Consider the following 25,571-nt stretch of genomic DNA (forward strand, 5'->3'; position numbering starts at 1 on the left):
TTAAAATATGAACAGAACTAAACAAGAATACAGCATTCTGCACTAGAAAATCAAATTTTTAAGTATATGGGTATTGTACTTTCCTTCAGAAATAACAATATAAATAATTAAGCATATAGTAGATATTCTTATAAAATAGAATAGTTTAGTTCCTCTAAAGGAGAATACACTGACTTACGTTGAATACGTGTTTGGAGGAAATGTATTTTTTGGAAGGTTCAGGATGGCTGTCCAAGTGTCGTCCTCCTCTCTAGTCTGCTGTGCTTGAATGGATTCGAGTACGAGACAGAACTCACACATTTACACGTACACAGTGGCATTAACTGACTGCTGCTCATTCTCTGATTGGCTGAGTGAATGAACCTACGTAGGTCCGTCTCACCGGCATAGGATCAGAACACTGCTCTAATCCATCAACAGGATTAAGAAAGTCTATGGATTTGACATACGTGTTTAGGCCCAGGGGTCATAGTGTGGGGTCGTTGTGTCTCTCCATGAGCTCAGAGATGGTTAGGTAACACATTAGAGGACCTACAGTCAAATCATGTGGAAGATCTGAGAGTTCTTACATTTATGCTGTTGTTGGCTACAAAAATATTGGTCATTATAAGAAAAGCAATGGGGTCCAAAAGTCTGAGAAGACACAAATGTAAAACAGAACCCAGATAACATACATATCCACGCCTCATCTGGCCTAACTGTCACATATATGCTCAGTTCCAGCAGCAGAAAAGGTCATAGGCTGTATCTGGTCCACATACGTCAAGCCGGTTATAGTGTGACTCAGGTTGAGTCATTGCTGTCATTCCATGCGGTATGTGGGCCACAACTGGGCCAGATGTCATCTGCTATCTGGGTACTGTGGGTAGGCCTAGCATTTTAACTTTCAGTCTTTTTGACTCACTGCTAAATCTGTATGATGCTACAAACGTAAAGTGTCATAATATCAAGATGTATATTTACTGTAGCCTACTAGATGGAATGTATGGAAGCCATTCACTTGTATATTTCCACCACATAGTGGATGTAGAGTTCAACCACATAATAAAAACATAATTGCGCCTTTTATTCTCCCAATTCGGACTTCTTTTCCCTAAAAATTATGATAAAAACTCGCACATGAAAAAAAGTCGTGATTACACTTTTTAATTTTTATTCAGTGATGGAAACAAGCTTCCATAGTAGCCTAGGCTAATGCATATAATGCATAATACATTTGTATCTTACCAGATTTGTAGTGCAGGTGAAGGGCACACTGGATGTAGCGATTGTATTGAAAGGGTTGGTGTAAACCCGAAATAATCTGATCAACATATAAAAATTAAGAATGTAAACTATTTTCTCATTCAGATTCGAAAAGTCCTTGCCAGCATGCGCCATGTCGATGCGTAGCATATATTTATGCATAATGATACGAATATTACGAACTGGATATTTAGTAAATATTTGCTTCTGACACAAATGTCAGCTTTCTTTTTTGATATCAAAAATGACAATTAGCGATTGGCACAACGTTTGCACTTAGATTTCGTTTGGAATGCATGTTGGCACATGTAAACAAATCTGTGAATCGGACTGCAGTGTTTAGGGTTCATACTGTGCACTCTTAAAAATGTAGCATTCCTGCTAAATTTAACATTCCTGAACCCTTTTAATGCAATAAGGTTCTTTAGAATATATATATATATATATATAAAAAAAAAAATCTTGAACTTTTCACTAAAAGGTTCTTTGGGGAACCAACAATGTACAACTCTTCTCTGCGAAAAAAACAACAACCCATTTTAAACTTTTTTTTTCAATTTTTTTTTATAGCGTTAACTTCCAGAACCGGAAATCGGATTCAATCTGATTGACGGATATTAGTGATGTAAACAAACCTACTAATACACATGCACAAATTTATTCCAAAAACAGATGCATTTGGTTGTGGAGGTTTTTAATTTTCTGATGATAACATTTTATTCAAATATAATTATCACCATATTCTTAGTTTTACAATCAGTCTCATAATACAGACAAACACATGCCAGATGAAAGGTCAGAAGTATGACAACCCATAGGGAAGTCATACAACAGGTGTGAATGAGAGAACAATATGAACCTTTCTTAGCAACTACAGCCAGGCTGTCCTCCTCAGGAACCCAAGTCACCATGATTCTGCCAAGCAAGACGTGTTCCTGGATCAACATATTCTGTTGAGCCCGGAACAACATTCCAGCCTGAAAACAGTCATAAACCTATCAGCGGGAAATGATAGGTGAATAACGGTGGTGTAGAAGCACCTCAGTGATGTTGATCCAGGAACATGTTGTACTTGGTGAAATCGCATTCACCTCAGGAACCCAAACATGCATACTAGTCATACTAACTCACTCACTCACTCAAACGCTACATTCCCTTGTGCTTCTTCACTCTGTTCTCAGTCATCCTTTAAATTCACAGTCTTTTACTTCAGTATGGGATACACCTCTTACCATCCTGGTCCAGAAAGATTTGAATCACCTTCTAATAGAGACGCTGGTCAGTTGGAGTTGGCTCAGACCGCATGTATTCTCAATACATCCATGCAAAGTGATCAGTCAGTCATGACCCTTTATAATGGGTTTAACCAAACAAATAATACTAAAGTTCAAAGCATTTCTCTTTGTTACTTTGTGCTTGTCATTGTAATATAAATTCCCTGGTTTAGTGGAATGTGCTTCTATATTATTGTACCTGGATTCACTACAGCACCAAGTAATGCAAAGGAAAAAATATACAACGAATTTTTATATTACAAGATGTACCATCCTTCTTCGCTCTGGTCAGCAAATATCACTGCATATTTAGTGGTTTGGATTAACGATCATCGAGGGAGGAAGGGGCTGATGACATTGTGTCTGGAAGTCCGTAAGCTCTGAGAGAAGGTTGAGAGAGTCACATACAGGTGGAAGCCTCTGGTAAACACTGGAGCTGTTTCTCAATGATACACCGCAGATACTTGTATCTATTCACAAACAGAGAGAGAGAGAAAGTTATTTAACCCTCTGATGCGTGGAGTATTAAATCGCACAAAAAAAATTAAAAAAATATTATTATTATTTTTTTTTACAAAAATGGTAACACTTTACAATAAGCTAGGGCTGGGGAAAAAAAGCGATTTGATTTAAAAATCGAGTTGGTAGGTCAAATCGATTCATATTTTCAAAAAATCGATTTTTTACTCCCCCTCTTCAGTATAGCGTACAGTACATACATTTTGCATTCGTCAAATCTTCCTTCACAGGGTTTCCGTAGCACGCTCCCTGCGGCGCAGCCCTCGATGCTTCACGACATTACGACTAGCATTTAATTTTTTAACGGTCCTCCACGACGACGGCGCGCGAGTGCGTGAGTGAGAGAGAGTGTGTGTGTGTGCGCGCGCGAGAGTGTGTGTGTGTGAGTGAGTGAGAGAGAGAGAGAGAGAGAGAGAGAGAGAGAGAGAGAGAGAGAGAGAGAGAGAGTGCGTGTATGTGAGTGAGTGTGTATGTGCGAGTGTGTGTGTATGTATGTGCGAGTGAGTGAGTGAGTGAGAGAGAGAAAGAGAGAGAGAGAGAGTGTGTGGACATGTTTTTCTACACCGGTGGGGACTTACACCTGAATGCACACAGACTCATGGGGACTCGTGTCACCGTGGGGACCTAAATTGAGGTCCCCATGGGTACAAAAGCTTATAAATCATACAGAATTAGTTTTTTTGAAAATGTAAAAATGCAGAATGTCTCCTGTGATGGGTAGGTTTAGGGACAGGGGCAGTGTAAGGGGATAGAATATACAGTTTGTACAGTATAAAAACCATTACGTTTATGGAGAGTCCTCACAAAGATAGTGCACCAGACATGTGTGTGTGTGTGTGTGTGTGTGTGTGTGTGTGTGTGTGTGTGTGTGTGTGTATGTGTGTAGGCTATGTGAGTGAGCTTGTGTATGTGCGAGTGAATGAGTGTGTGTGAGACGGCTCGCGATGACTGGTCGGAAAACAACGTGTAAACACATGTTTCTTGTCCACGACATGACAAGATTTTTAGGAGTCAAAATCGTGTAATCTGAGTGACTATAACAGACAAAAAAAATCGATTCGAATCGTAAATCGAGTTTTTTATAAAAAAATTGCAGATTTTTTTAGGGGAAAAAATCGCCCAGCTCTATAATAAGCTCTCATTTGTTAACAACATTAGATAATGTGTTAACTAACATGAACTGACAATGAGCAATACGTTACAGTATTTGTTACAGCTGAAATTGTTTGTTCATGTTAGTTCACAGTGCATTAACGTTAATGTTAACAAATACAACTTTTGATTTTAATAATTTATGGTAAGTGCTAACTAAGGTCATTAACTAATGTTAACTAATGAAACCTTATTGTAAAGTGTTACTACAAAAATCGAATAAAAAACAGCATACACCACATTCAGAAATTTGGCGTTGGTAAGATTTTTTAATATTTATGACAGAAGTCTCATATGCTGACCAAGACTGCATGTATCTGATCAAAAATACAGTAAAAACAATGGATGTTTGTTTCCGCCACAAAATAAAAGAAAAAAACGTAACCAACTTTTTATCTAACAATTTGGACTTTATAACTCACAATTGCAAGTTTCTGTATTAATTACTGTATAATAAATACATAAATAAAATAAATCAAATTTTTCGAACGGTAGTGTATTAGGCTATATTAAACAATAATACAATAGTCTTTTTGTGATGATTTTAAGAAAGTTACATACAAATCCATTGCAAATTAAAATAATAGTAAATATCATGCGATCACAAGAAAGTAATTCATTATATTACAGTAGATAATTCATTTTTGGATGGCTCTTAAAAGCATGAAACTGATATCCTTGTGTGCTGCCTTTGACGTCACCGCTCAGGGTAGTCACTAGTTGAAGGGCTTGTGACTGTGTGTCTTGCTGTGGTGCAATCAGCCAATTAGCATTGTCATGACTCATGACATCATTTCCTGTGGATCTAAGGGCAGCAGTCACATGGCATTCAGCTTCAACCTGGCAGCAGACCTGAGCCACCATGAGCAAAGACTGTCACAAACTTTAAATAAAAATATGCCTGCAATTTCCGACGTACAGTATTGTGTCGCTGTAGCTGACAGCAGATGCCTCACGCACGTGCTCTGACGCATGTGCTACTTATGTAAGGTAAATCATACCTGCTTCTCAGCTTCTGCACCTCCCTGTCCTCCTCTTCCTTCAGTTTGGTAATAAAGCTCTGCAGGACAGGCATCTCAAATTTGATGTACTGCGCCACCTAGAGCAGTGGAGAGCAACTGCAGTCAGGTATGTGAATTTATTTGTATTTCAGTATCAGTAACCTCATTATAAACCCTCCTTCTCTCGCTCTCACACACACACACACACACACACTCACTTCATAGGGAATCTCCTCTCCCAGATCCTGCTCCATGAGAAAGATCTTGCAGACGTGTTCGCACGGTCCCTGAAGTATTCTCACTACTAAAGGGTAGTCTGTACGCTTCAACTGGACACGCTCTGAAACATAGAACACATATGTACATAAACAACTACATTTAAACATTTTCTGAAGAATAAATGGGGTACAATGGGGCTATAGGCACACCTTAAGGAAAATTATCTTTTTAATAAACCCATAGTGTATGATTGCAGAAGAGTCAGCCAGCTATTTATTATCATGTCAGTTATTGTGCCTTTAGCACCAACAATACTTTAACATATTCTTCATTTATTAAAAAACTGATTTACATACCTATTGATTTAATTACCTTAAACAAAACTGAAAATCATTAACAAGACCTTTTTTTTCTAAATATATTCTGTAATGTTATCGATTTATTTGCTACATAAATCAACACTTGTCGACATTAGATCAGCTTTGCGTTGCTGCCTGTGATCATGTCAAGGATCAGTTTTCAAATTTCTACGTACAGAGTGAAACGGAAATGTTTACCCTTTTTCCCTAGTGTGCTTTTAGCCCAGTTGTACCCTAATGTTATCTGTAGGAAATGTAATTTGTGCTTGTTCTTGCCAAAACTCTTCATCATGGTGTTGTGGGAGGTTGCCAGAGTGTTGCTATGTGGTTGCTTAGGTGTTTTGGTTACTGGCCCATAAGAGCCTTTACACTCTGGGTTCTAGATTTGTCTTTTTGGTCCCTCCTTCAATGTTATTCTCTGCCCACTTTAACATCAGCCAGGCAAATTTACCAAACATCAACATCCACCAGAAGATATGAGGTATCATTCATGTCTGTAGCACAAATATCAAGTTTAATACTCAGGCATGCAGTTTGTTCAGATCCACAAATCTAAGGCTATGTTCACAATGCAACCCTTAGCGCTCAATTCTGATTTATTGCTCATTTCCATTTTTGTTGTTGTTGTTGTTGATTGGCTGTTCACATAATAAAAAATAAAAAAAGTGTCCAAAATCAGATTCTAGTCTGTACGGAAGAGGATTAGGGCCAGGCAATAATAAAAAAATAAAACCATCTCGAGATTAAAGTCATTATAATGCGAGATTAAATTCGATAAATTTCGAGAAAAAAAGTCGAAGTACATTCTTGAGAATAAACTCATTACATTTCGAGAATAAAGTAGTTGTGTTTTGAGACAAAACTCGTTAAATTTTGAGAAAAAAGTCGAAATACAATCTTGAGAATAAACATTACATTTCGAGAATAAAGTTGTGTTGAGGAAAAACTCGTTAAATTTCGAGAAAAAAAACTCGAAATACAATCTTGAGAATAAACTCATTAAATTTGAGAATAAAGTCGTGTTTCGAGAAAAAAAGTCGAAATGAAATGTAGAGAATAACGCATTCGATCAGTGTTCATTGCATAGCCTACTGATATCAACCTCATCGAGGTTTCGTGGTTTCCCTGGATACCATAAGACGCATTATTAATCGTTGTTGGTTGTGTACGCCTCCATCCACAGAATGTAACGACTGTAACCATCTATACAGCCATTAATGGCAATGCCGTACGGTTTTAATTTATCATAGCTGTCCATATGCCAGAGTGCATTTGGGCCAGTGCAAGTGTAGCCTAGCCTACTCTCCTTTATCGAAATTCCACACCTTGGGGATCAACAAGTTTAATAATGCGTCTTATGGTATCCTGGGAAACCACGAAACCTCGATGAATTTCATGTTGGACAAAAGCGAGTACATCGTGCAAATTGGACTGATAATTTCTTCTAAAAAAACCTAGCCGACCTAGATCTAAGAACGTTCAATTCTTTGTTACTGAAAGAAAGTCTAAAATATAGCTTGACTAAGTGATCCAACTCTGCCATGTCCTCTATCAGTAGGCTATTGCAATGAACACTGATCAAATGCGCTATTCTCTACATTTCATTTCGACTTTTTTTCTCGAAACACAATGACTTTTTTTCTCGAAATTTAACGAGTTTTTCCTCGAAACACGACTTTATTCTCTAAATGTAATGAGTTTATTCTCAAGATTGTATTTCGACTTTTTTCTCGAAATTTAACGAGTTTTTCCTCGAAACACAACGACTTTATTTTCTATATTTAATGAGTTTATTCTCAAGATTGTATTTCGACTTTTTTTCTTGAAATGAACGAGTTTAATCTCGCAATATAATGACTTTAATCTCGAGATTTTATTTTTTCTATTATTGCCTGGCCCTAATCCTCTTCTGTAGAAACAGGTCACGATCTTGAACTGACCTGCATGCGCAAAAGAACAATAACAATGTCAGCGCGCAGTAGGTGTGTTGAAATTAATCGTTTCTACGATGCATCGCGTTGTGGACGTGCAAGTCCAATATAATATTTTCTGTAAAAAGTGTCTTATTTAGCTGAAAATTCATGATTTCTTGTTGTCCGAATTAGTCGGTGTATTTTTTTTCATCATGTATGATTATGTGATCAAAATATTTTATTTTACTGTTCTTTTGGTAATATTTCATTTGTTTTATTTATAAAAGCCCTGAATAGTCAACATTAAATTGTTTAGAAATAACTTTTATCTTGTAAAAATTGTGTTGTGTTCATAAATCTTTGGTTACCGTACCATACTTTGCCTTTAAATTGCTGGAATTATTTCTCACAACTATGTAAGATACAGGAAATGATGTCACTTTCCCTCACTGATAAGATCTGAAGCACTGAAAGATGTGTGACCTCTCTCTGAGAAAATATTTTAATCTAAAAAGTTCTTACGTCAAGAGTTATTTTGTGCAACGTCAAAATTGTTACCATAATATCCAAAGGAAAACAGAATTTATCACTGATCACACAGTGGGTTGTTTAAAAATCTTTAAATCATGACTTCATTAGTGCAATGTACTATTAGCATTTATGCTAGCAAGTGTTTTTGGCTAATAAGTTCAAAATGGTCAATTCTGTTACCGTCAAACTCTGTTACCAATGTTATTTCATACAGTAAGAGATTACTTTTTTCTTAAAAGTAAAAAAGGAAGTAACTTATGTTTGGCAAGCACTGAATTTATTTAATTGAATATGTTTTCAATAAGATACTGGAAAGAATTTCTGTTAGTGAACAGTTTTTTTGTTTAACTTTTTGAAATGCAAAATGTAGAATCACTCATTTACAGCGTGTGAGCGTGTGCCTGCGTGCGAGGAACCTGTGTGTATGTGTGCGTGCGAGTGTGTGTGGGCGTGTGTAACTTGTAACTTAAGGACACTACTTGACAGTTTAATGTTAGTGTTTATTAGTTCTAAATGCTCCAGTCGTCTGCTGTGTTCAGACTTAACTTTTGTTTAACTACATTCAGGAAGTGAACTTTCTTGAAGCAGATAAAACAAAAAGGGAGTTCATATATCTGACTGATTGCATTCATTGACGAAAATGTAGCCATGTGCAGTAATATATTGCAACGCATCGTGATGAATCATGATATCGAATCGAATTATTGACATGATAATCGTAATCGAATTGAATTGTGAGACCAGTGACGATTCACATCCCTAGCGCCAGCAAGGAATTATATGGAAGCAAACACATTTACACGTTCATTTATAAGGTGATGTGCGGCAGAAGCCAGCCAATTTATGTGCAGGCGATAATGAGGATGCCGACGGGAAAGAGCAACGTTTTTCTTGTACATTTTTTCCATGTTTTGCTTGTATAGAGCTGTCACCGTAATACTTAAATGAGGATAACAGCTCACCGTCCCGACACTGACTAACCTCACTGCCGTCTTCCACATTCACAGAGTGAGCAAAGAACTACCTGTATGTAAATCTTTGGAGTGTTTCCCATCAGCAGAATTGTGACGAATGTTGATCTAGAGTGACGTAAAAGTCTCATTAATTTCGATATCACTGTTCAGACTGAGGTAGCATTGCAAAACATCAAACCTGTATCTGATTTAGGACCATATTTCGAAGTTGTCCAAATCAGATTCCATGTGGTTTGAATTGTTCACACTGTTTTGAAAAAACACTCAAGTGTTCAAATGAGTTCTTTGTTTTGCTCTGCAAATTAACCGTGCACGACCTTTTATCGTATAACATGATCCCATTTTAGTTTTATAACTTCTCTTTTCTATTTTCCCCAAAATGTGAGGACATAAAAAAATAAAACAAACTGATTTGGGACACTTTTGCCTGCAGCCTGAACGTAGCCTAAGCGTCAGCGATTATAATAGTGATTAAAGCCTCCACTATAGAATATATACTATATAGTTTAAGTTGTGTTGTTCTCTGTCCACTAGATGGCGATTCAGTGTTGTAGTCAAGTGTAAAATAAAAGAAGACAGCAGCTGACCTCCGCTGGTATGAACGAGGTAGAGGGCGAAATCATCTGGGCTGTTCTCAATCTTGAACTTGTTCAGTAACACCCGCAGCACCTGTGGTGTGGTCATGCAGCTGTTGATCCGTACGTTAGTAACGGAACCATACGCAGGTGTGAACACGGCCGTCTGAACGAGAGAGACAGAAAGAAGAACAAGAGATCGCATGACTGATCAGCGATCCACACACACAAACACACACACACGTTTTATCTCAAGTTACCTTGTGGTTGTAGAAGTGACCGTTGATGGAAAATCTGTGCCTTCTGATTCGCCGCTGGTCACTAGGAGACCGTCTCCTGCCCCGTCTCAGTACACCGGCATCGCTTTTGGTTCTAAGAAGCTGAGCAGAGATGTCACACCCCTCTGCCAGGAGAAAACACAAGATGAGACGGGAAAACCAGTCACAGGTTTATTCAAAGCAACTGTTTTAAAAAGCAAGTTTTACCCTCTTCTTCTTCTTCTTCTTCATGGTGTTGTGTCGTGCCGTTGCTTGATTGGTCCTCTGGGGGAGTCACTTCCATCTGAGGAGGAGATTGAGGAGTCTGTGTCTGACCCTCCTGACTGGACAAGTAAAGAGGAACAGAACAATTATTCCACTACATAATAGTCACAATTCACAGCACAACACAACGTTCTTAATGAGTGAACTTTGGCTGCGTCTGAAATCGCATACTCTCTTGATCTTGAGTAGGTTCTTATTTTGAATAAGTAATATAGTATGAATGTTATCTTGACGTACTACATTTGCCATGTTGTCATTACGTCGCTTCACCTCCATTCACAAATCCTCTCCCGTGGCCTCATGGGATAGTAAAGTGTCCACACTTCAGAATCTCACCAGTAGAAGTAGGTCATCCGGGTCCTTTTTGCCTACTCTTTTATGAACACTGTGAATTCAGACATACTTCTTTTGTCACGTACTGTTTTTCATCTACTATGTAAGGAAGTATGTGATTTCAGATGCAGCCATTTTCTTCAATTTTCCACCATAATTGAACCACAGACATAGGGATGGGCATCGTTAAGAAATTATCGATATCGATGCCATTGTCAAGTCTGCTTATCGATGCGATTCCTTATCGATTCCCATATCGATTCCTGTACCATTTGCTGCACACTTACAGGGTGGCTTTGAGAGTTGTTGCCTTTGAATGTCTAATTTAAAGTGGTTTTAGAGAATGAAAACCAAGTGTGCAATATCAATACAGAAGTTGAATGCTTTGACATTTCTAAAAAAAGTAAACATTTCTAAAACAAAGCTTTGTATTGTAAACACACTTAGTCCTGTGTGCTAAACTATAAAAGAGTAAACAACGCATCATGGTTTACATTTTAACTTTAACTTTTATTGTTTTCACAAAAACTTCAATTAATCATTTAACATTTAAAAGTTTCTAGCAGTTCTTGTGCAGAAAAACAAGCATGTCTGCTTTTTCTGGGAGGATTCTTGATCTCTCCAGGCTGATCATTGGTTACTTACATCTAGCATTAATGTTTTGATATAATTTATAAGCCAACCTACCATTGTTTGTGGAGCGCAGGCTGTCAAATATAGTGCACTCCTGGTATTTAATGCCATGGATGTTACTTAAATGTTTGAGCATATTTGTTGTGCTCCCCCCTGAGATGCTGACACGCATAAATGATGACAGTTATATGAAATATGCGTCCGAGGTTTTGCGTTCCCAAACGTACATTATCGGAAACCTAAACAAACAGCACATGAGGAGACTGAGTATATGTGGAGCAGCGTTTACTATGAACGGAGCTGATCTGCACACATATAAATAATTAAAGCCTCGTGCTTCTATGTAAAAAAAAAAACAGCGCATATCTTTTTTGCGCATATCACAGCCTTTACGATTTCATGATAGCACTCACTCTGCTATTTTATGATTGTAACTTGTTTTAAATAGATCGCGTAGCCTTAGAAAACGGTGTAATAATGCGGTTCATGGATTCGATCTAAACAGCTATGAAAATGTGAACTTGGAATATAAATCTGACGGCACGCACTTATCACACTGTTGGATTGACTTTGTTTACTTCTGTTGGCGGTAAAGAAGATCAAAACAGACTAGCGCACGAGCCGACAGCATCACCACCACTACCATCTCTCTCTCTCTCTCTCTCTCTCTCTCTCTCTCATCAGAGATGACGTTTCACGGCCAAATCAAATAAACAATCGGAGGAGAGCCCTTCTAGCCAATCAGAGGTGAAAAAGGTGGTACCTTCTCCTACCATACTGGGGGAAAAAAATATTGCACGCGGGAATGGCGCTTTTGGGGGATTTAAAAATCCAGTCACATACTGTGACGTCGTGCCGCGACGCGGGAATGGACGGAACGGAACGGAACGTTCGGAATCGTTAGTGGAATCGTTAACGTGTGGACGTGTACGATTCCGATGGATCGGAATGTTTGGAACCGGTTCCAAACCGGAACCTGGAACCGATTCCCAAGCCTACACAGACATCACATCATCACCGTTCAAAAGTTTGTGGTCAGTATGATTTTTTTATGTTTTTGAAAGAAGTCTCTTATATTTGTCACTAAACACAGATCTAAACACAGCAATTAAAGGAGAACTCCGGTCAATTTTAACATTAAAATTGGCTGTGCACTTGTAATGACACATCAAGGATGTTAAGAGGCTAAAAGCAGGTTTAAAACTTGCCCCACTGAAGTCAACAGGGTGCAAATTTTAAAAAGAGGATAACACGGTGTAGGCAACACCGATTTTTGTCATTGTTTTCTGTATTGACAGCACTTCAAATTTACAAAAAATTGACCGGAGTTCTCCTTTAAGTTTTTATTTACAAAGTTACTTAGAAACGGGAATAGAACAACCAAACTAAACAACATGAACTGACAAAGAACTGAAGGAAACACAGGGCTTAAATAGAACAAACTAACCAATCAGCTAAATGAATGACAGGTGTAAGACATAATCAATGAACAACCAAGGAAACAAACTGAAAACTATCCCTGCATCCTAATGTCCATACTATCCATCCTATATATGAGGTTAGAATAAGTGTGTTAAAAATCTTTCAATCATGACTTCATTAGTGCAATGTACTATTAGCATTTATGCTTTAGAATAAGTGTGTCCCAATAGTTGATAAGAGTATGTCAAAATGGATGGTCTACTATTTCCAGTAGATTTTCGAAGTGTGGATCCATGCACACTCTAAAGGCTAATATTACCCACAACCCATTGCACTTTGGAGGAGGAACTACAAACACGAGTACAAAGTGTTAAAAAACGACAAGACATGGTGGATGTGCGCGACAGACCGTGAGAGGTTTAGATGATTTTAGTGACTAATAGTCAAAGTTTAACCTGATCAAACATATTTATTTAATATTATCCATGTTATATTTCATCTGCAATAACAATGTGGACTTTTATAAAGATCCGTGTGGCCATTAACTTTTAAATGCATCATTATGCATTAATAAGAGGAGAGTTACTGCATTTCTCTCCGATTCGATAGGAAATGAAATGAAATGAAATGTGAAATTTTAACTGGGACAACATGAATGACAGGCCAGTTTACTGTGACAGGATGCGACAGAGAGCAACCGTCAAAGACGCAATAGTATGTCTCAAAGCTTGTCTCCTCTTTTGCTACACGCTCAAAAGTATGCACTTTTTCTTCACAAAAACAGTACATACTGGAAACTGCTTGTTAAGATAACAATTATCAAGACGTTTCTGGCACAAACTGATGCCTAAAGTCTTTCATTCTGTTATCCACCTCAGTAGGTGCTGGAAACAATATTTGAGTTGGAGCTCTCAGATATATAAATAGTTCTTTTGAACCCCTCATTTGGAGTTGAGGCAAAAATAGATCAAAACCATAAAACATTAGAAACGCGTGCGTTATTTATATCACACAAGTCCAACACATTTGAGCTGATCGAATGCCAAAAGCACGGTCATCACAAGGATAGAGTTGCTATGGCAACAAACAAAGCAGGCTTTCAGTGTATGAGCTGCTATGGTGTGTCAAGGTTACTTGAGTTTAAAGAATGGGGCTTAGTTTCAATGATGATGAAGATGTTTATATGCTATGGCTGATAAGTTCCAACATAAGAACTGATTAATCACCATTTGTGATTAGTTTAGTGATGTTTAATGATGGAAAAATTCAGCCGTGCAAAAAAAAAATCTTAGTATTTATCAATCTTGAGCAGCAAATCATATTAGAATGATTTATGAAGGATCATGTGACATCCCAAAATGAGATATATTTACTTGAGAAGAAAGATTAACCTTCTTGGTAAGAAGAATTACTGATTTTTGGCAGCGTACTATTCTTTCTCTCTTCACTGATGTATACTAGTTTCTTAATAAAGCATGTATAGGAAGTACGTGAGCTAATGCAAAAATATCTGACCTCTGGTTGTCTAGGTTACACCCTGAGTGCCAGGAGGTAGATGAGGGAGGTGGTTTGATTCGCTCGTGGTCATCCTGCATCTGAAGCCTGATTGGTCGCCGCAAACCCCATGAGATATTGAGAAGTCCTTCTATGATCAGCTCCTCCTCTTCCTGCCGGCAGAATACATACAACATACATATACGCTCGTACTTGAGTTTGTTATCCAGATGAACAGAAGTGACGATACATAAAGGTATTAGGTTTAAGTGACCCACAAGCCACCTTTTGACTTTTAGAATAAATGAGGCTTATAAATGATAAATACAGCATGTCAGTAATTTGGCACCTGGGCAAGCTGCATTTACAGACACAAAAGAAGCCTCAGTCACCCCCACACATGGGCGCACATCCCCTCCAGACACAGACGCTTAATACTCCCCTGACAATAGTGAATAATTGAGAAAGCACAGAAGGGGTCAAACGCTTCCCCACCTGCCCCACAATGAGTGTAAAACTCGTTCTTACCTCTCTGTGTCGTAGTTGCAGGTTCTTCCCTTCATAGTAGAGATTGTAGGTCTTTAAATACGAGAGAATGCTGCTCCTGAGAAAGAACAAAGTCTTGCTTAATAATTCATTTAATCTTTAAAATGTTAAACTTATATCTTGTGTCAGAGGGGATGTGTCTTAAAAGTTCATTGGGTGCAACCATGTGATAACCTTTCCAATAAATTATTTTTTTGACTGAATTGGCAACTGAATAAAGAAATTAAACCAGCAAATATTTTATTAAGAAATGCCATTTAAAAGTTGTAGTTATTTATTAATTTACTATTTTATTGAAACATATATCGATGTGTATTTATTTGTCAATTTATAAAGTGATTTTTTCTTTAGCATATATATATATATATATGTAAGTGCTGTCAAATCGAGTAATCGCGATTAATCGCATCTAACATAAAAGTTTTTGTTAACATAATATATGTGTGCATATATTATTATATATATATATATATATATATATATATATATATCTGTCTATGTGTGTCTGTGCATATATATACAGTGTATATATATATATACATGTATAAATATGTGTTTGTATATACAGTATATACACACACAGACATATACATATAAAATATATATATATATATATATATATATATATATATATATAAAAAATATATATATATATATATATACACATTACACACACATATATTATGTAAACAAAAACTATGTTGGATGCAATTAATCACGATTAATCAATTTGTGTGTGTGTGTATATACAGTATATATATATATATATATATATATATATATATATATATATATATATATATATATATATATATATATATATACATACATATATATATATGTGTGTGTGTGTGTGTGTGTGTGTGATTATTGTATATATATGTACATTTCCTGTACTTTCAAGTTACATGGATTGTAAATAATAATAACAATAATAATAATAACAATAACTAAAATGTAACATAAATGTAATATATACACATTAATATATGTAGTTGCAATATCTAATCTGGTTACTACACACATTCTTTTCTACAATGTGATTAACTATTTTAAACTTTAATCTAGTAGGATTAATTAATTAAGATGAAATAATTTTAATTCAAATCAATGTTCATGTCCATGTATTCTGTTGGGTTTATTTATAATATTGACACTTACTGTACATAATCCCTTACATAGTGAATACATTATTACAGAACCGTAACAGCCATTAGTTCAGATGTTATCAAAAGTTTAAGATTTATACTCACTTGCTGATGAATTTGTTCTCTCCAACCCGTACACCGTCATTCCTGTCATCCATTTTATCCCAGCCACGACTGCATGGAAGAACTCTAGAGAGACCGAGAGGGAGGAGAACGGAGAAAGAGAATGTTTCTGTTTCTTGTTTTAACATCAAAGAATTAACTCTTCGTTATCTAGGTCAGAGGAAAGAGGGTAAGAGGGAAAGAGGGTAAGAGAACAAACCCTTAAAACAAAACAAATAATGTATGCATATCTCACACTCCTCACTAGCTCATGTATTTTTGATATCTCTAGACAAGAGACTATGCTCTGTTCTATATCACACAAACCCACGTGAAGCCGACATCTGCAAGTCACAGCTGAAAGTAAACTATTCATGAGGATGTGACCAGAATAGACATGGAGCACATACTGGAATGAATAAGGGGATTGAAACAGTTCATCAACACATTTAAAGACCCCATGAATTCAAAGCTAAAGTTTTGTGTTCTTTAGTCCATGTGTGTGAGCTTTGAGGTCACCTATAGTAGGCTATAACTCAATGTAAACGCTAAGACAGCGCTACAGGGAGACAGGAAGGACTGCTGATCGGCCTTGCAGTGCCAAACCACGTGTAAGTTAACCATATGTCCCCCAGACATGTTTGAGAACAGTAACTTGGTGGAAGAGTGGAGTAACATCTCACAGCAAGAACTGGACAATCTGGCACAGTCCATAAAGATGAGATGTATTATAGAACTTAAATCGGCTGTCCAGGGACTCATTATTCCATTTCTGTTTGTCATATGTGAAATTTGTTCAGTTTATGCCTCAGTGGTGGAATATTATGTTCGTACAAATATTTCCACGTAAAAAAAAAAAAAAAAAAAGTTGGAAGTTTCTTTAACTGCTACTTTCGTCAAAGTTTGGGGTCAGTAAGATTTTTATTTTTGAAGAAATTAATACTTTTATTCATCAAGGACACATTCAATTGATCAACATTTATAATGTTACGAAAAAAATTTTTTTTAACTAACAAAGAAAAACAAAATTCCGGATAAATATTAAGCAGTACTGTTTTCAACATTGATAATAATCAGAAATGTTTCTTGAGCAGCAAATCATCATATTAGAATGATTTCTGAAGGATCATGTGACTCTGAAGAAGAGTCTGATGAATGATGCTGAAAATTCTGCTTTAACATCATTTAAAAATATATTCAATTAGAAAACAATTATTTTAAACTATAATTTTAAACTTTATATACTGGCATTTCAATTTGATGTGTTTCTTCTGGGAAAACACAAAAAATACTGATGACTCATGCTGCACTACACAGATTGTTGTCCAATCAAATGATCTCTAGATTAAGAGTGTCCCGCCCCCCAATTTGATCAGACTTTAAACATTTAAACTGGTAAAAGATGCTCAGTCACAAGGATGATCAATATATAAAAAAATGTAGGAATGCCATTGATTGAAATACAATCAGTGCTATAGGATAATACAGTATTGTCCCTCGTGGTTCATTACAGATGAAACCAGAGACTAAAATGAAACAAGATATAAAGAGCCTACAAGCAAAATAGCCAAGAGAGCAATAATCGAAAGAAAATATATTTTTTAATTCATCCATAGAAGTTCCCCAACAGTTCACAGAAATGCTTTATATATTACCTTTTCTATACGGCTCAATGGCTGACACATAAACTCATGTTTGGAGGTTCCCCTGGCACAATACAAACTGCTCTACTCAAGGCTTCCTTCCTCACCAGCTGGAGAGGCTTTACTGACTCTTCCGGAGACGGGGACAGGTGCGGGACAACAGGGGTACTGTTACCCTGCTGATACAACTACTCAACATCTCTGAGTGACTACAGCTCTGAAACAATCCTAGCTGTTGCCGTTCTATTGTGTCTCATTCAGTACACGACTGTCATTCCGACAAAGCTGAAACAAACAGTGTCAAACCATATCTAACTTGAACATAACTGAACATAACGTTAAAGGAACTAAAAGTGAGGAAATGCAGTGACTATCTGCATAGTACGTGGTTTCACAACTTTGTAGGAGCGAATCAGTGTTAAGGGAAAAATGAAAATTCTGTAATTATTTACTCACTCTCATGTCATTTAAAGCCTGAATGACTTTCATTGTTCTGTGGAAGATAAAATAAGATATTTTGAAGAAGGTTGATAATCGAACCATTTAATTTCCAATTGACTTCCATAATATGGACAGGAAATGCAATGGAAGTCAATAGGATCCAAAAATGTTTGATTACAAATGTTCTTTAAAATATCTCGTTTTATATTCCATTACAAAGACAGTCATATACAGGTTTGGATTGGAACGAAATGAGGGTGAGTAGCCTAAATAATGACAGAATTTTCACCTTTGGGTGGACTGTTCCTTTAAATACAGAAAAACACTGCAGAAAGCAGTCATGTGTCCTCTGTATTACATGATAAAATAGCATTGAAATCAACCTTTTTGCATTTATTCATCTTCATCAGAAATACAACAAAACAGCACATTTCAAATGCCACAAGACACTGATTTAAATCCTGACATTTATCAACAGACTGAAGAATACTTTCCATTATCTGTCTCACTATTTCATGGCATGTCTTAAACTAGACATAAGAAGACTAAACCGAGCGCACATTACCTTATCTCTGAAGTAAACGGCTCTTTCGCAGCGGATCGCCTGGTGGTCTTTAAATGCTAAGGAAATGCTATACCCATGTGACACTCCTAAACTCTTCCTCTCAGATCTGCACAGCGGAAACTGACACGAGGTTTCAGACTTCCTCAATTGTGGTTTCGCTGGCTGCCTCCTCCTCCCTTTATCTCCTTGTGTCTGTTTCTCTCAAGTTCACCAATGTCTTTATGCACACCACCATCAATCACATACCAACAACAGATATATGAACCCCATCAACTTTATGAGCACTTAGAATCACTTTAGGAGAACTACTTAGTGTATACAGACATGAGCATGTAGCTCAAGAGTCCGGTACACACACAAATACACACAAACAAGGCACAGTTGACCTAGTGAGACCCCAAATGGAACTGTTAAAGGCCTCATTCAATCCCTGACCAAACTCCTGCTCGATCATTCTATCACAAGATTATTATCCCACATGCAAAAATGCAAACGGGTCTCTCTTTTGTTCGGGCACTACCATCTCCTGACCCAGCGTTAAGTATGTGTGGCTGTTAGTGTGTGTGTGTGTGTGTGTGTGTGTGGCCCCTCCCACGTCTTTCATACACACCACTCGCTGCGCTCAATCAGAAGATGATGAAATATTCAATACCAATCGACCCAGAGCAGCTTATTCTGACATGAATATTTCATATCCCAAATAAAGTCCTGTCAGAACTACAGATGATCAGTATAAGAGCTATTAGTTCCTGAAACACGTCCAAAAGTCATTGCCAACAGATAACGGGCATCAGATGACAGGTGCTGATTAGAAGGGGTCTGTATTTAGGGATGCATGATATATCAGTGCCCTCTCCACCGATATTGTACAAGCTCATTTCCCCGCCATCTAACACTAATCATTTAATTACAATGTTAAAATGTTACTGTAAACGGTAACACTTTACAATAAGGTTCATTAGTTAACATTACCTTAGTTAACATGAACTAAGAATGAATAATGCTTTCAATTAATCTTTGTTATACCATGGTCTGGGTGAACACTCGATTCTGATTGGCTGCAGGGTGTCCATTAAAAAGTGTTATACCATGGTCTGGGTGAATACTCGATTCTGATTGGCTGCAGGGTGTCCATTAAAAAGTGATAATGTACACCTAGGAAAGGCGTCCCGTCAATTTGCCTGATGACAGTTCTAAATGATTGCGCTGGCTCAAACTCACTGATCAACTGCTGCGGTCGGGTCGCCGTGGCCACGTTGCTTGGCAACGCCTGTATACGGGAGATATTAAATAGTGCGCTCGACTTAATAAATAAAAACCCTCACAATTTTTACTCTAAAACACATTAAAGTATTATTAATTGATGAAATATTTCTTTCTTTCGTAAGTGACCATGGTATAAGCGGGTTAATGCCCTTCGAGGTGTCCATTGTCAGGTATTAATGGACTTCGGCGGAGGCAACCGTGCTCTCCTATTTCCAATAAATGCTGTTCTGACTATTTATCAAAGAATCCTGAAAAAACTGTTTCCACAAAAAAAATATTAAGCAGCACAACTTTTTAACATTGATAATAATAAGAAATGTTTCTTGACAAGCAAATCAAAGCATCATATTACAATGATTTCTGAAGGATCATGTGACACCGAAGACTGGAGTTTCTGGTACCATTGACTTCCATAGTATATTTTTTTTCCTACTATGGAAGTCAATGGTACCAGAAACTGTCTGGTTACTGGCATTCTTCTAAATATCTTCCTTTGTGTTCAGCAGAAGAAAGAAATTCATGCAGGTTTGAAACAACATGAGGGTGAGTATATGATGACAGAATTTTCATTTTAAAGTGGAGTATCCCTTTAAAATATATTTAACACATTTTTTTGGGATAAAAAAAAAAATCTTACCAACCCTAACGTTTCAACGGTAGTGTACAGTACAAATACTGGCCAAGACATCAATCCAAAACATGCAGAACAAGGAAAAGCCAAGAAAGAATAAAACCATTTCACAATCTTATCTGAACTGTTACCTTTTTCCTTTCCAGTTAACTACTTTTAATCCTTTTTTTTATCCAAGATCAAATGTTGGATAGAAAATACACCCCATTATACAAAAAACTAATTTAGATAAAGAAAATGCAAAGATGACCCTGCTTCAGTCTCTGCAAAGCAATAAGCCTTTTTCACGCTTTTCACTGGAACTACTCAAGCACCACGCTTCGAGAGACATGTACTTTCCACGCTTACGCAACTGTGCACTTGAGCATTAAATGTGTCAGGGGAATTATGAAAAATGAATGAAAAAGAGCATGAGAACTATTTTTACAGTCTTTTGGACTCATGTGACCATCCAATCTGCCAGTTCTCCTAAAGATCAACTCAGCATCTACAAAAAGTACCTAATTATGAATAATTACATGTTTTTCCCAAACGCAGACTCTGTCTGGTGGGTTGGCACTTGAGTTGACTGGGCGGGCACATGTGTGGAAGTGCTGGGAAGATTGTGGAAGTGGGACAGACTGGATGGAAGTTGTGGTTCGTTCCGCTTCAGCATCCAAATGGATTGTTTTTGCTTAAGTTACTAGGCTATTTATATAAGAAGTTCAACCCGGATTATTTTATGCCTGTTCATGCTATTGTTTGCAATGGCTTTAATCCAACCACGGACACCGTTCCATCCCTCTTTTTCCTTCCCACTGGTTTGAAAGTTATTCCACCTTGTTGTCCAATTCCAAAGCAACCGCTCACTAACCTCTTCCTTTAAGATCCAGGCCAAGATCTCTGCTTGATGTTTCCTGGCCTAGATCCACACACACACACCACACACACACACACACACCCACACACACACCTCCCCCAACCAGCATCTATAGCTCGGCGGCTATTGTTTAAATTGCTACGGCAACCTGGAAAACACTTGCAAAGCAACAACGAACTTCATCCAACAACTGCTCCTTCTTCCTTTCTTCTTCCTTCCCTTCATTTATACGTTCAGCAGCTCGCACTGCCACAGTTGTCGGCATGTTTACTGATGGCTGCTGCTTTGTGTTTCTGAAACACACAAGTGTTATGAAATATGACACAGAAGACAAAACACAGCTATACTTTGCATGGAAAATCTGCCTGGATTCCCAACTTGCATCTGATAGTGAGTAACTTATTTGGAAATTGGAACACTGAAAAAAAAAATCCACATTTATCAAAACAAATGGTTTTTAGATGACAGTTGTTTAGTTTAGAAAAACTATTTCAAGATGAAGAGGATTCTCATTTTTTCCCCTCGATTTTGTACTGGAAAGTAACTAAAACTCAAATGTGTCTCAGTCACTGTTTCAAACCAGTAGGCTATACATTTTTTGGCTATACGTTTTTTAGAATGTCCAAACACAAAGTTTTCATATGGCTTTTCAAGAAGACGTGAAAGAATTGCAGTATGAACTACTTAAAAGTACTCTTGAAGTTTTATACAACAATTATTCCCGGTCCTCAAATCTGATTGGTCGAGCAGCGTTCCAGGAGTGCTGATATTTACGGAAGTTCAACAGCAGTGGGACGTTTCTCTTATTTGTACCCGCCTTTTCCCCACGCCCCATGACGCCCCCTTTGCGCGAATTATGGGAGTAACTTTCCATTAAGCGGAAAACAATCAGCAAAAGGCTTGCTTTATGAGCGCAAAAAGCACTCTCAAAAAACTGTGTACAATAAGATGACACTATTCTACTCACCCTTCAACCATCGAACATTAAAAGGAAATTTAAAAGTGTAAAAGCCTTAACAAATTACTACAACAGACCATGAACAAGCTTGCAATATTACGAACATGTTAAACATCATTGTAGTAATAAATGTCTGTATTATGTAACATATGTTGACATATGATAACATTTCAAAGTGATTTCCATCATTTTGACTGACAATAAATATTGTATTTACCTGCTTTAGAAACATTTCAGTAATTAGATTAGGGGTGAAAAGGAGAGACAATTACATTTTAAAGCATCCGTGTGAAAACAAACCTGGAAAGAGGATTTGGGGAGGAAAAACGAGAGATTCTTAATACATTCCAGTGAATTATACATGGGATATATCGTAAATTAAATCGGGAGAACAGACCACAAGTGTGTGGTATATGTTGTCCTTTTTTATACTGTTACAGAGGAATAAAAAGCGGGGAAAACATGATCAGGAGGAAAATAATGCAGCGACTGAAAAGAGCTCTTTCCATAGATATTCTTGTTATATGTGCATAAAATACCAAGCGTTACATTATTCTTCTGACGTCTGCAAATATCACAGCTCATTCAGTCAAACTGACGGATAATGATTATTTGTGACGCAATCTTATGATTTCTTTCAGTCTTTTTGAGTGAAACTTCTCCAAACCGGAAGTGCCTCCCATAATCTAAATCGCAGGAGTATAGTTAGGAAAAAGAGGAATACTTCCACTTGTCTGTGACTTTGGTGACTCACAAAGCTTGATGCTTTGGCTTCTTTTAGAACTATTTTCATTGGCGACAATTGAAGTAACTGGCCAGTTTCATACGGAATCATAAGTTAAATGAGCTGTGATTACCTGAGGCAAAATCAGAAGTTATGTTCTCTATTTGAATATTAAAATGTAAATTTACTCTTGTGATGACAAGTCTGAATTTTCAGCAGCCATTACTCTAGTCTTCGGAAATCATTTTAATATGTTGATTTGGTGCTCAAGAAACATTTCTCATCATATTTCAGTTGAAAACAATTGTGCTGCTTAAATTTTTTGTTGAAACTGATATTTTTTTCCAGGAAAAAAACGGCATTTATTGGAAAACAGTATTTAGTCACACTGTAAATGTCTTCACTGTCACAATGCGCCCTTGCTGAATAGAAAATATCATTTAAAAGTATTAAAAAAGTACTTGCATTGTACATAAAAAGAAGAACCACAAACTTCTCTATTTGTGCTCCATGGAAGAAAGAAAGTCATAGGGTTTAAAAAAAAAATATATATATTTTTTGGGTGAACTATTCAAGATAAACCAGACTGGTTATGTAATCTGGCCAGATATAATGCCAAGCGAGTCATAGTTACTTTCATTGCTCTCAGGGAGATAAACAACTCTAAATGTTAAACACTGTGACATTATTATCTTGACAAGAGTCTACAGATGCTATTGTAATCTGAAGCCTGGATACTAGATTATTTCCAGTAAGACATTCTCAATGCATTTCAATACACAACTGATCATATAACACATTATGATACAAAGTTGCAAACATGGCAGTAGCAGATAACACAGTCACTCACTGGTACACAAGCGTCCAAGTCTGAGTACGTCGTGAGTAACAAACATCTACGAAAACAGTGAACACAAGCACCCACCACTCTCTTGTAGATCTCTGCTGCCCAGATGTCACGATGCCCGTCGCTCAGGGGTGTAAATCTTATCAATGTTTTTCTGTCTCCAGACAACACTCAAGCTGAACGAATCTACCATCCGAGACAATATGAACCGATACAGGGCTTTACTTAGTCCAACTCGGACCGAGCTTCTGTGCGAACAATCGCAGTTTGAGGGGGGCGTCCGTCTGAGGAAGAGGAGAAGGAGGAGGAGGAATACCCCCATCTGCTGTTCTAGACCTCAGATAGCGCATCAGCCAATCAGCGCGTGCTCCGACGCCCCTTTGTTCGCGCGCTGCTCCTTTAGCGCCGGAGAACATATGCGTTCTGAGGGGAATCCCCAAAACAATAGCCCACTGAAGAGGAAAAGAAGGAACATAAGCTTCATTTTACCCGTGGTAACGTGCGACTAAATGCGCAAAAGGCACAAATAACCCCCAAAAGAGCCTATTTTATAGACTTGTAAACTATAACTAACTTTTTATTAGTTAAAGAATCCTGAAAAATGTATCAAGTGTCCACAATGCAGCAAAAACTATTTTCAACACTGATAGTATATATATATATATATATACTGTATATATTATGCCTGCAGTTTGTTTCACTGGTTTATTCAAGGAGTAAAACACATTTTCTCATTCAGCAGTGGAAAATTTGGTAACAAATGGGTTAATGACGCTGACAGTGAGGATTAGATCATCATGGGTCATCAGGTCAGAAAATGAGCAAATCTGAGCAGGGAATGACTGGTATCGTTTTAATCTCTTGTCATCTGCTATTCTATGATCTCCCCATCTGTTCAGAACACAGTTAAAGGGTTAATAAAGCCTAAAAAGCCCCAAAGTGTTTTGGGAGCTCAGGATTAAAAAAAAGATTTAAAACTAATAGTATGAAGTAAAAAGGACAAATTATTTTGTTCATGTCTAAATATTGTGTTTTTATTGTTTTCTCTGTGTTTAAGGTTTTGTCCAGACATATTCACCATTAGACACTTCTTGTAGGCTTGTAATATAGTATATCATATGATAAATGGTGATTCCTATATTCATAACGTAGCCTACTTTTGAAACAAAATAAGTTTTTTTAAACAAATGTAATTTTACTCAATTTATTAATGTTTTTACTCCATAGTTGTGCAGTTTTTGGTTTAATTTTTTTTTATGTATTAGAAAAATTCCATCTTTTAGAAAATGCAGTTTTAAAAGTAAGAAATGATCACTTCAACCAGTAGATGGCTGCTGAGCTCCACTTCTTGCTATTTGACTGAAAAGACATCTTTTCCCAAGTTTTTCCATTTGGATCAATATCTACATATTATGAGAACACGATTATAACAATAAAAATAACTTTTTGTCAAACATTACATTATGATTAGAATCAATCCTGTACAATATATTACAAAGAGAAAAGTTGGAATCTTTAGAGTTTATCATTCTTTTCAAACATCTGTTTTTCATGAAATTCTATAAATTTAAAGTGTGCCACTGTCTATGTGTGTTCTGCGTTGTTTCTGATTTTGAGGATGAATTTTGTCCATTTTCTAAGCCGGGTCAGACAAA

The 25,571-nt window shown here is 37.0% G+C and overlaps 1 protein-coding gene across 3 annotated transcripts; it reads right to left on the bottom strand.

Moving 5' to 3' along the window:
- Nucleotides 1-1,811: 1,811 nt before the first annotated feature.
- On the bottom strand, nucleotides 1,812-24,304 carry rassf2a (Ras association domain family member 2a). 3 transcript variants are annotated; one of them, XR_014028938.1, is made up of 11 exons: nucleotides 18,632-18,739; nucleotides 15,986-16,069; nucleotides 14,715-14,790; nucleotides 14,208-14,359; nucleotides 10,248-10,363; nucleotides 10,023-10,165; nucleotides 9,775-9,928; nucleotides 5,410-5,531; nucleotides 5,192-5,289; nucleotides 2,318-2,989; nucleotides 1,921-2,180 (listed from the first exon to the last, which is right to left on the bottom strand). XR_014028938.1 is itself a non-coding variant. In XM_081348939.1 (10 exons), the coding sequence occupies exons 2-10, from the start codon at nucleotides 16,036-16,038 to the stop codon at nucleotides 2,920-2,922; spliced, it is 984 nt and encodes a 327-aa protein (XP_081205065.1). In that variant the 5' UTR covers nucleotides 16,039-16,069; nucleotides 23,995-24,304; the 3' UTR covers nucleotides 1,812-2,919. The 3 variants fall into 3 exon arrangements, 2 of the variants coding, with proteins under 2 accessions (XP_081205065.1, XP_081205066.1); XM_081348939.1 differs by lacking the exon at nucleotides 18,632-18,739 and adding an exon at nucleotides 23,995-24,304 and having other exon boundaries at nucleotides 1,812-2,989; XM_081348940.1 differs by having other exon boundaries at nucleotides 1,812-2,989; nucleotides 18,632-18,782.
- Nucleotides 24,305-25,571: the final 1,267 nt, after the last annotated feature.

Source organism: Scardinius erythrophthalmus (assembly GCF_964197995.2).
Source record: "Scardinius erythrophthalmus genome assembly, chromosome: 20".
NCBI lineage: Eukaryota > Metazoa > Chordata > Actinopteri > Cypriniformes > Leuciscidae > Scardinius > Scardinius erythrophthalmus.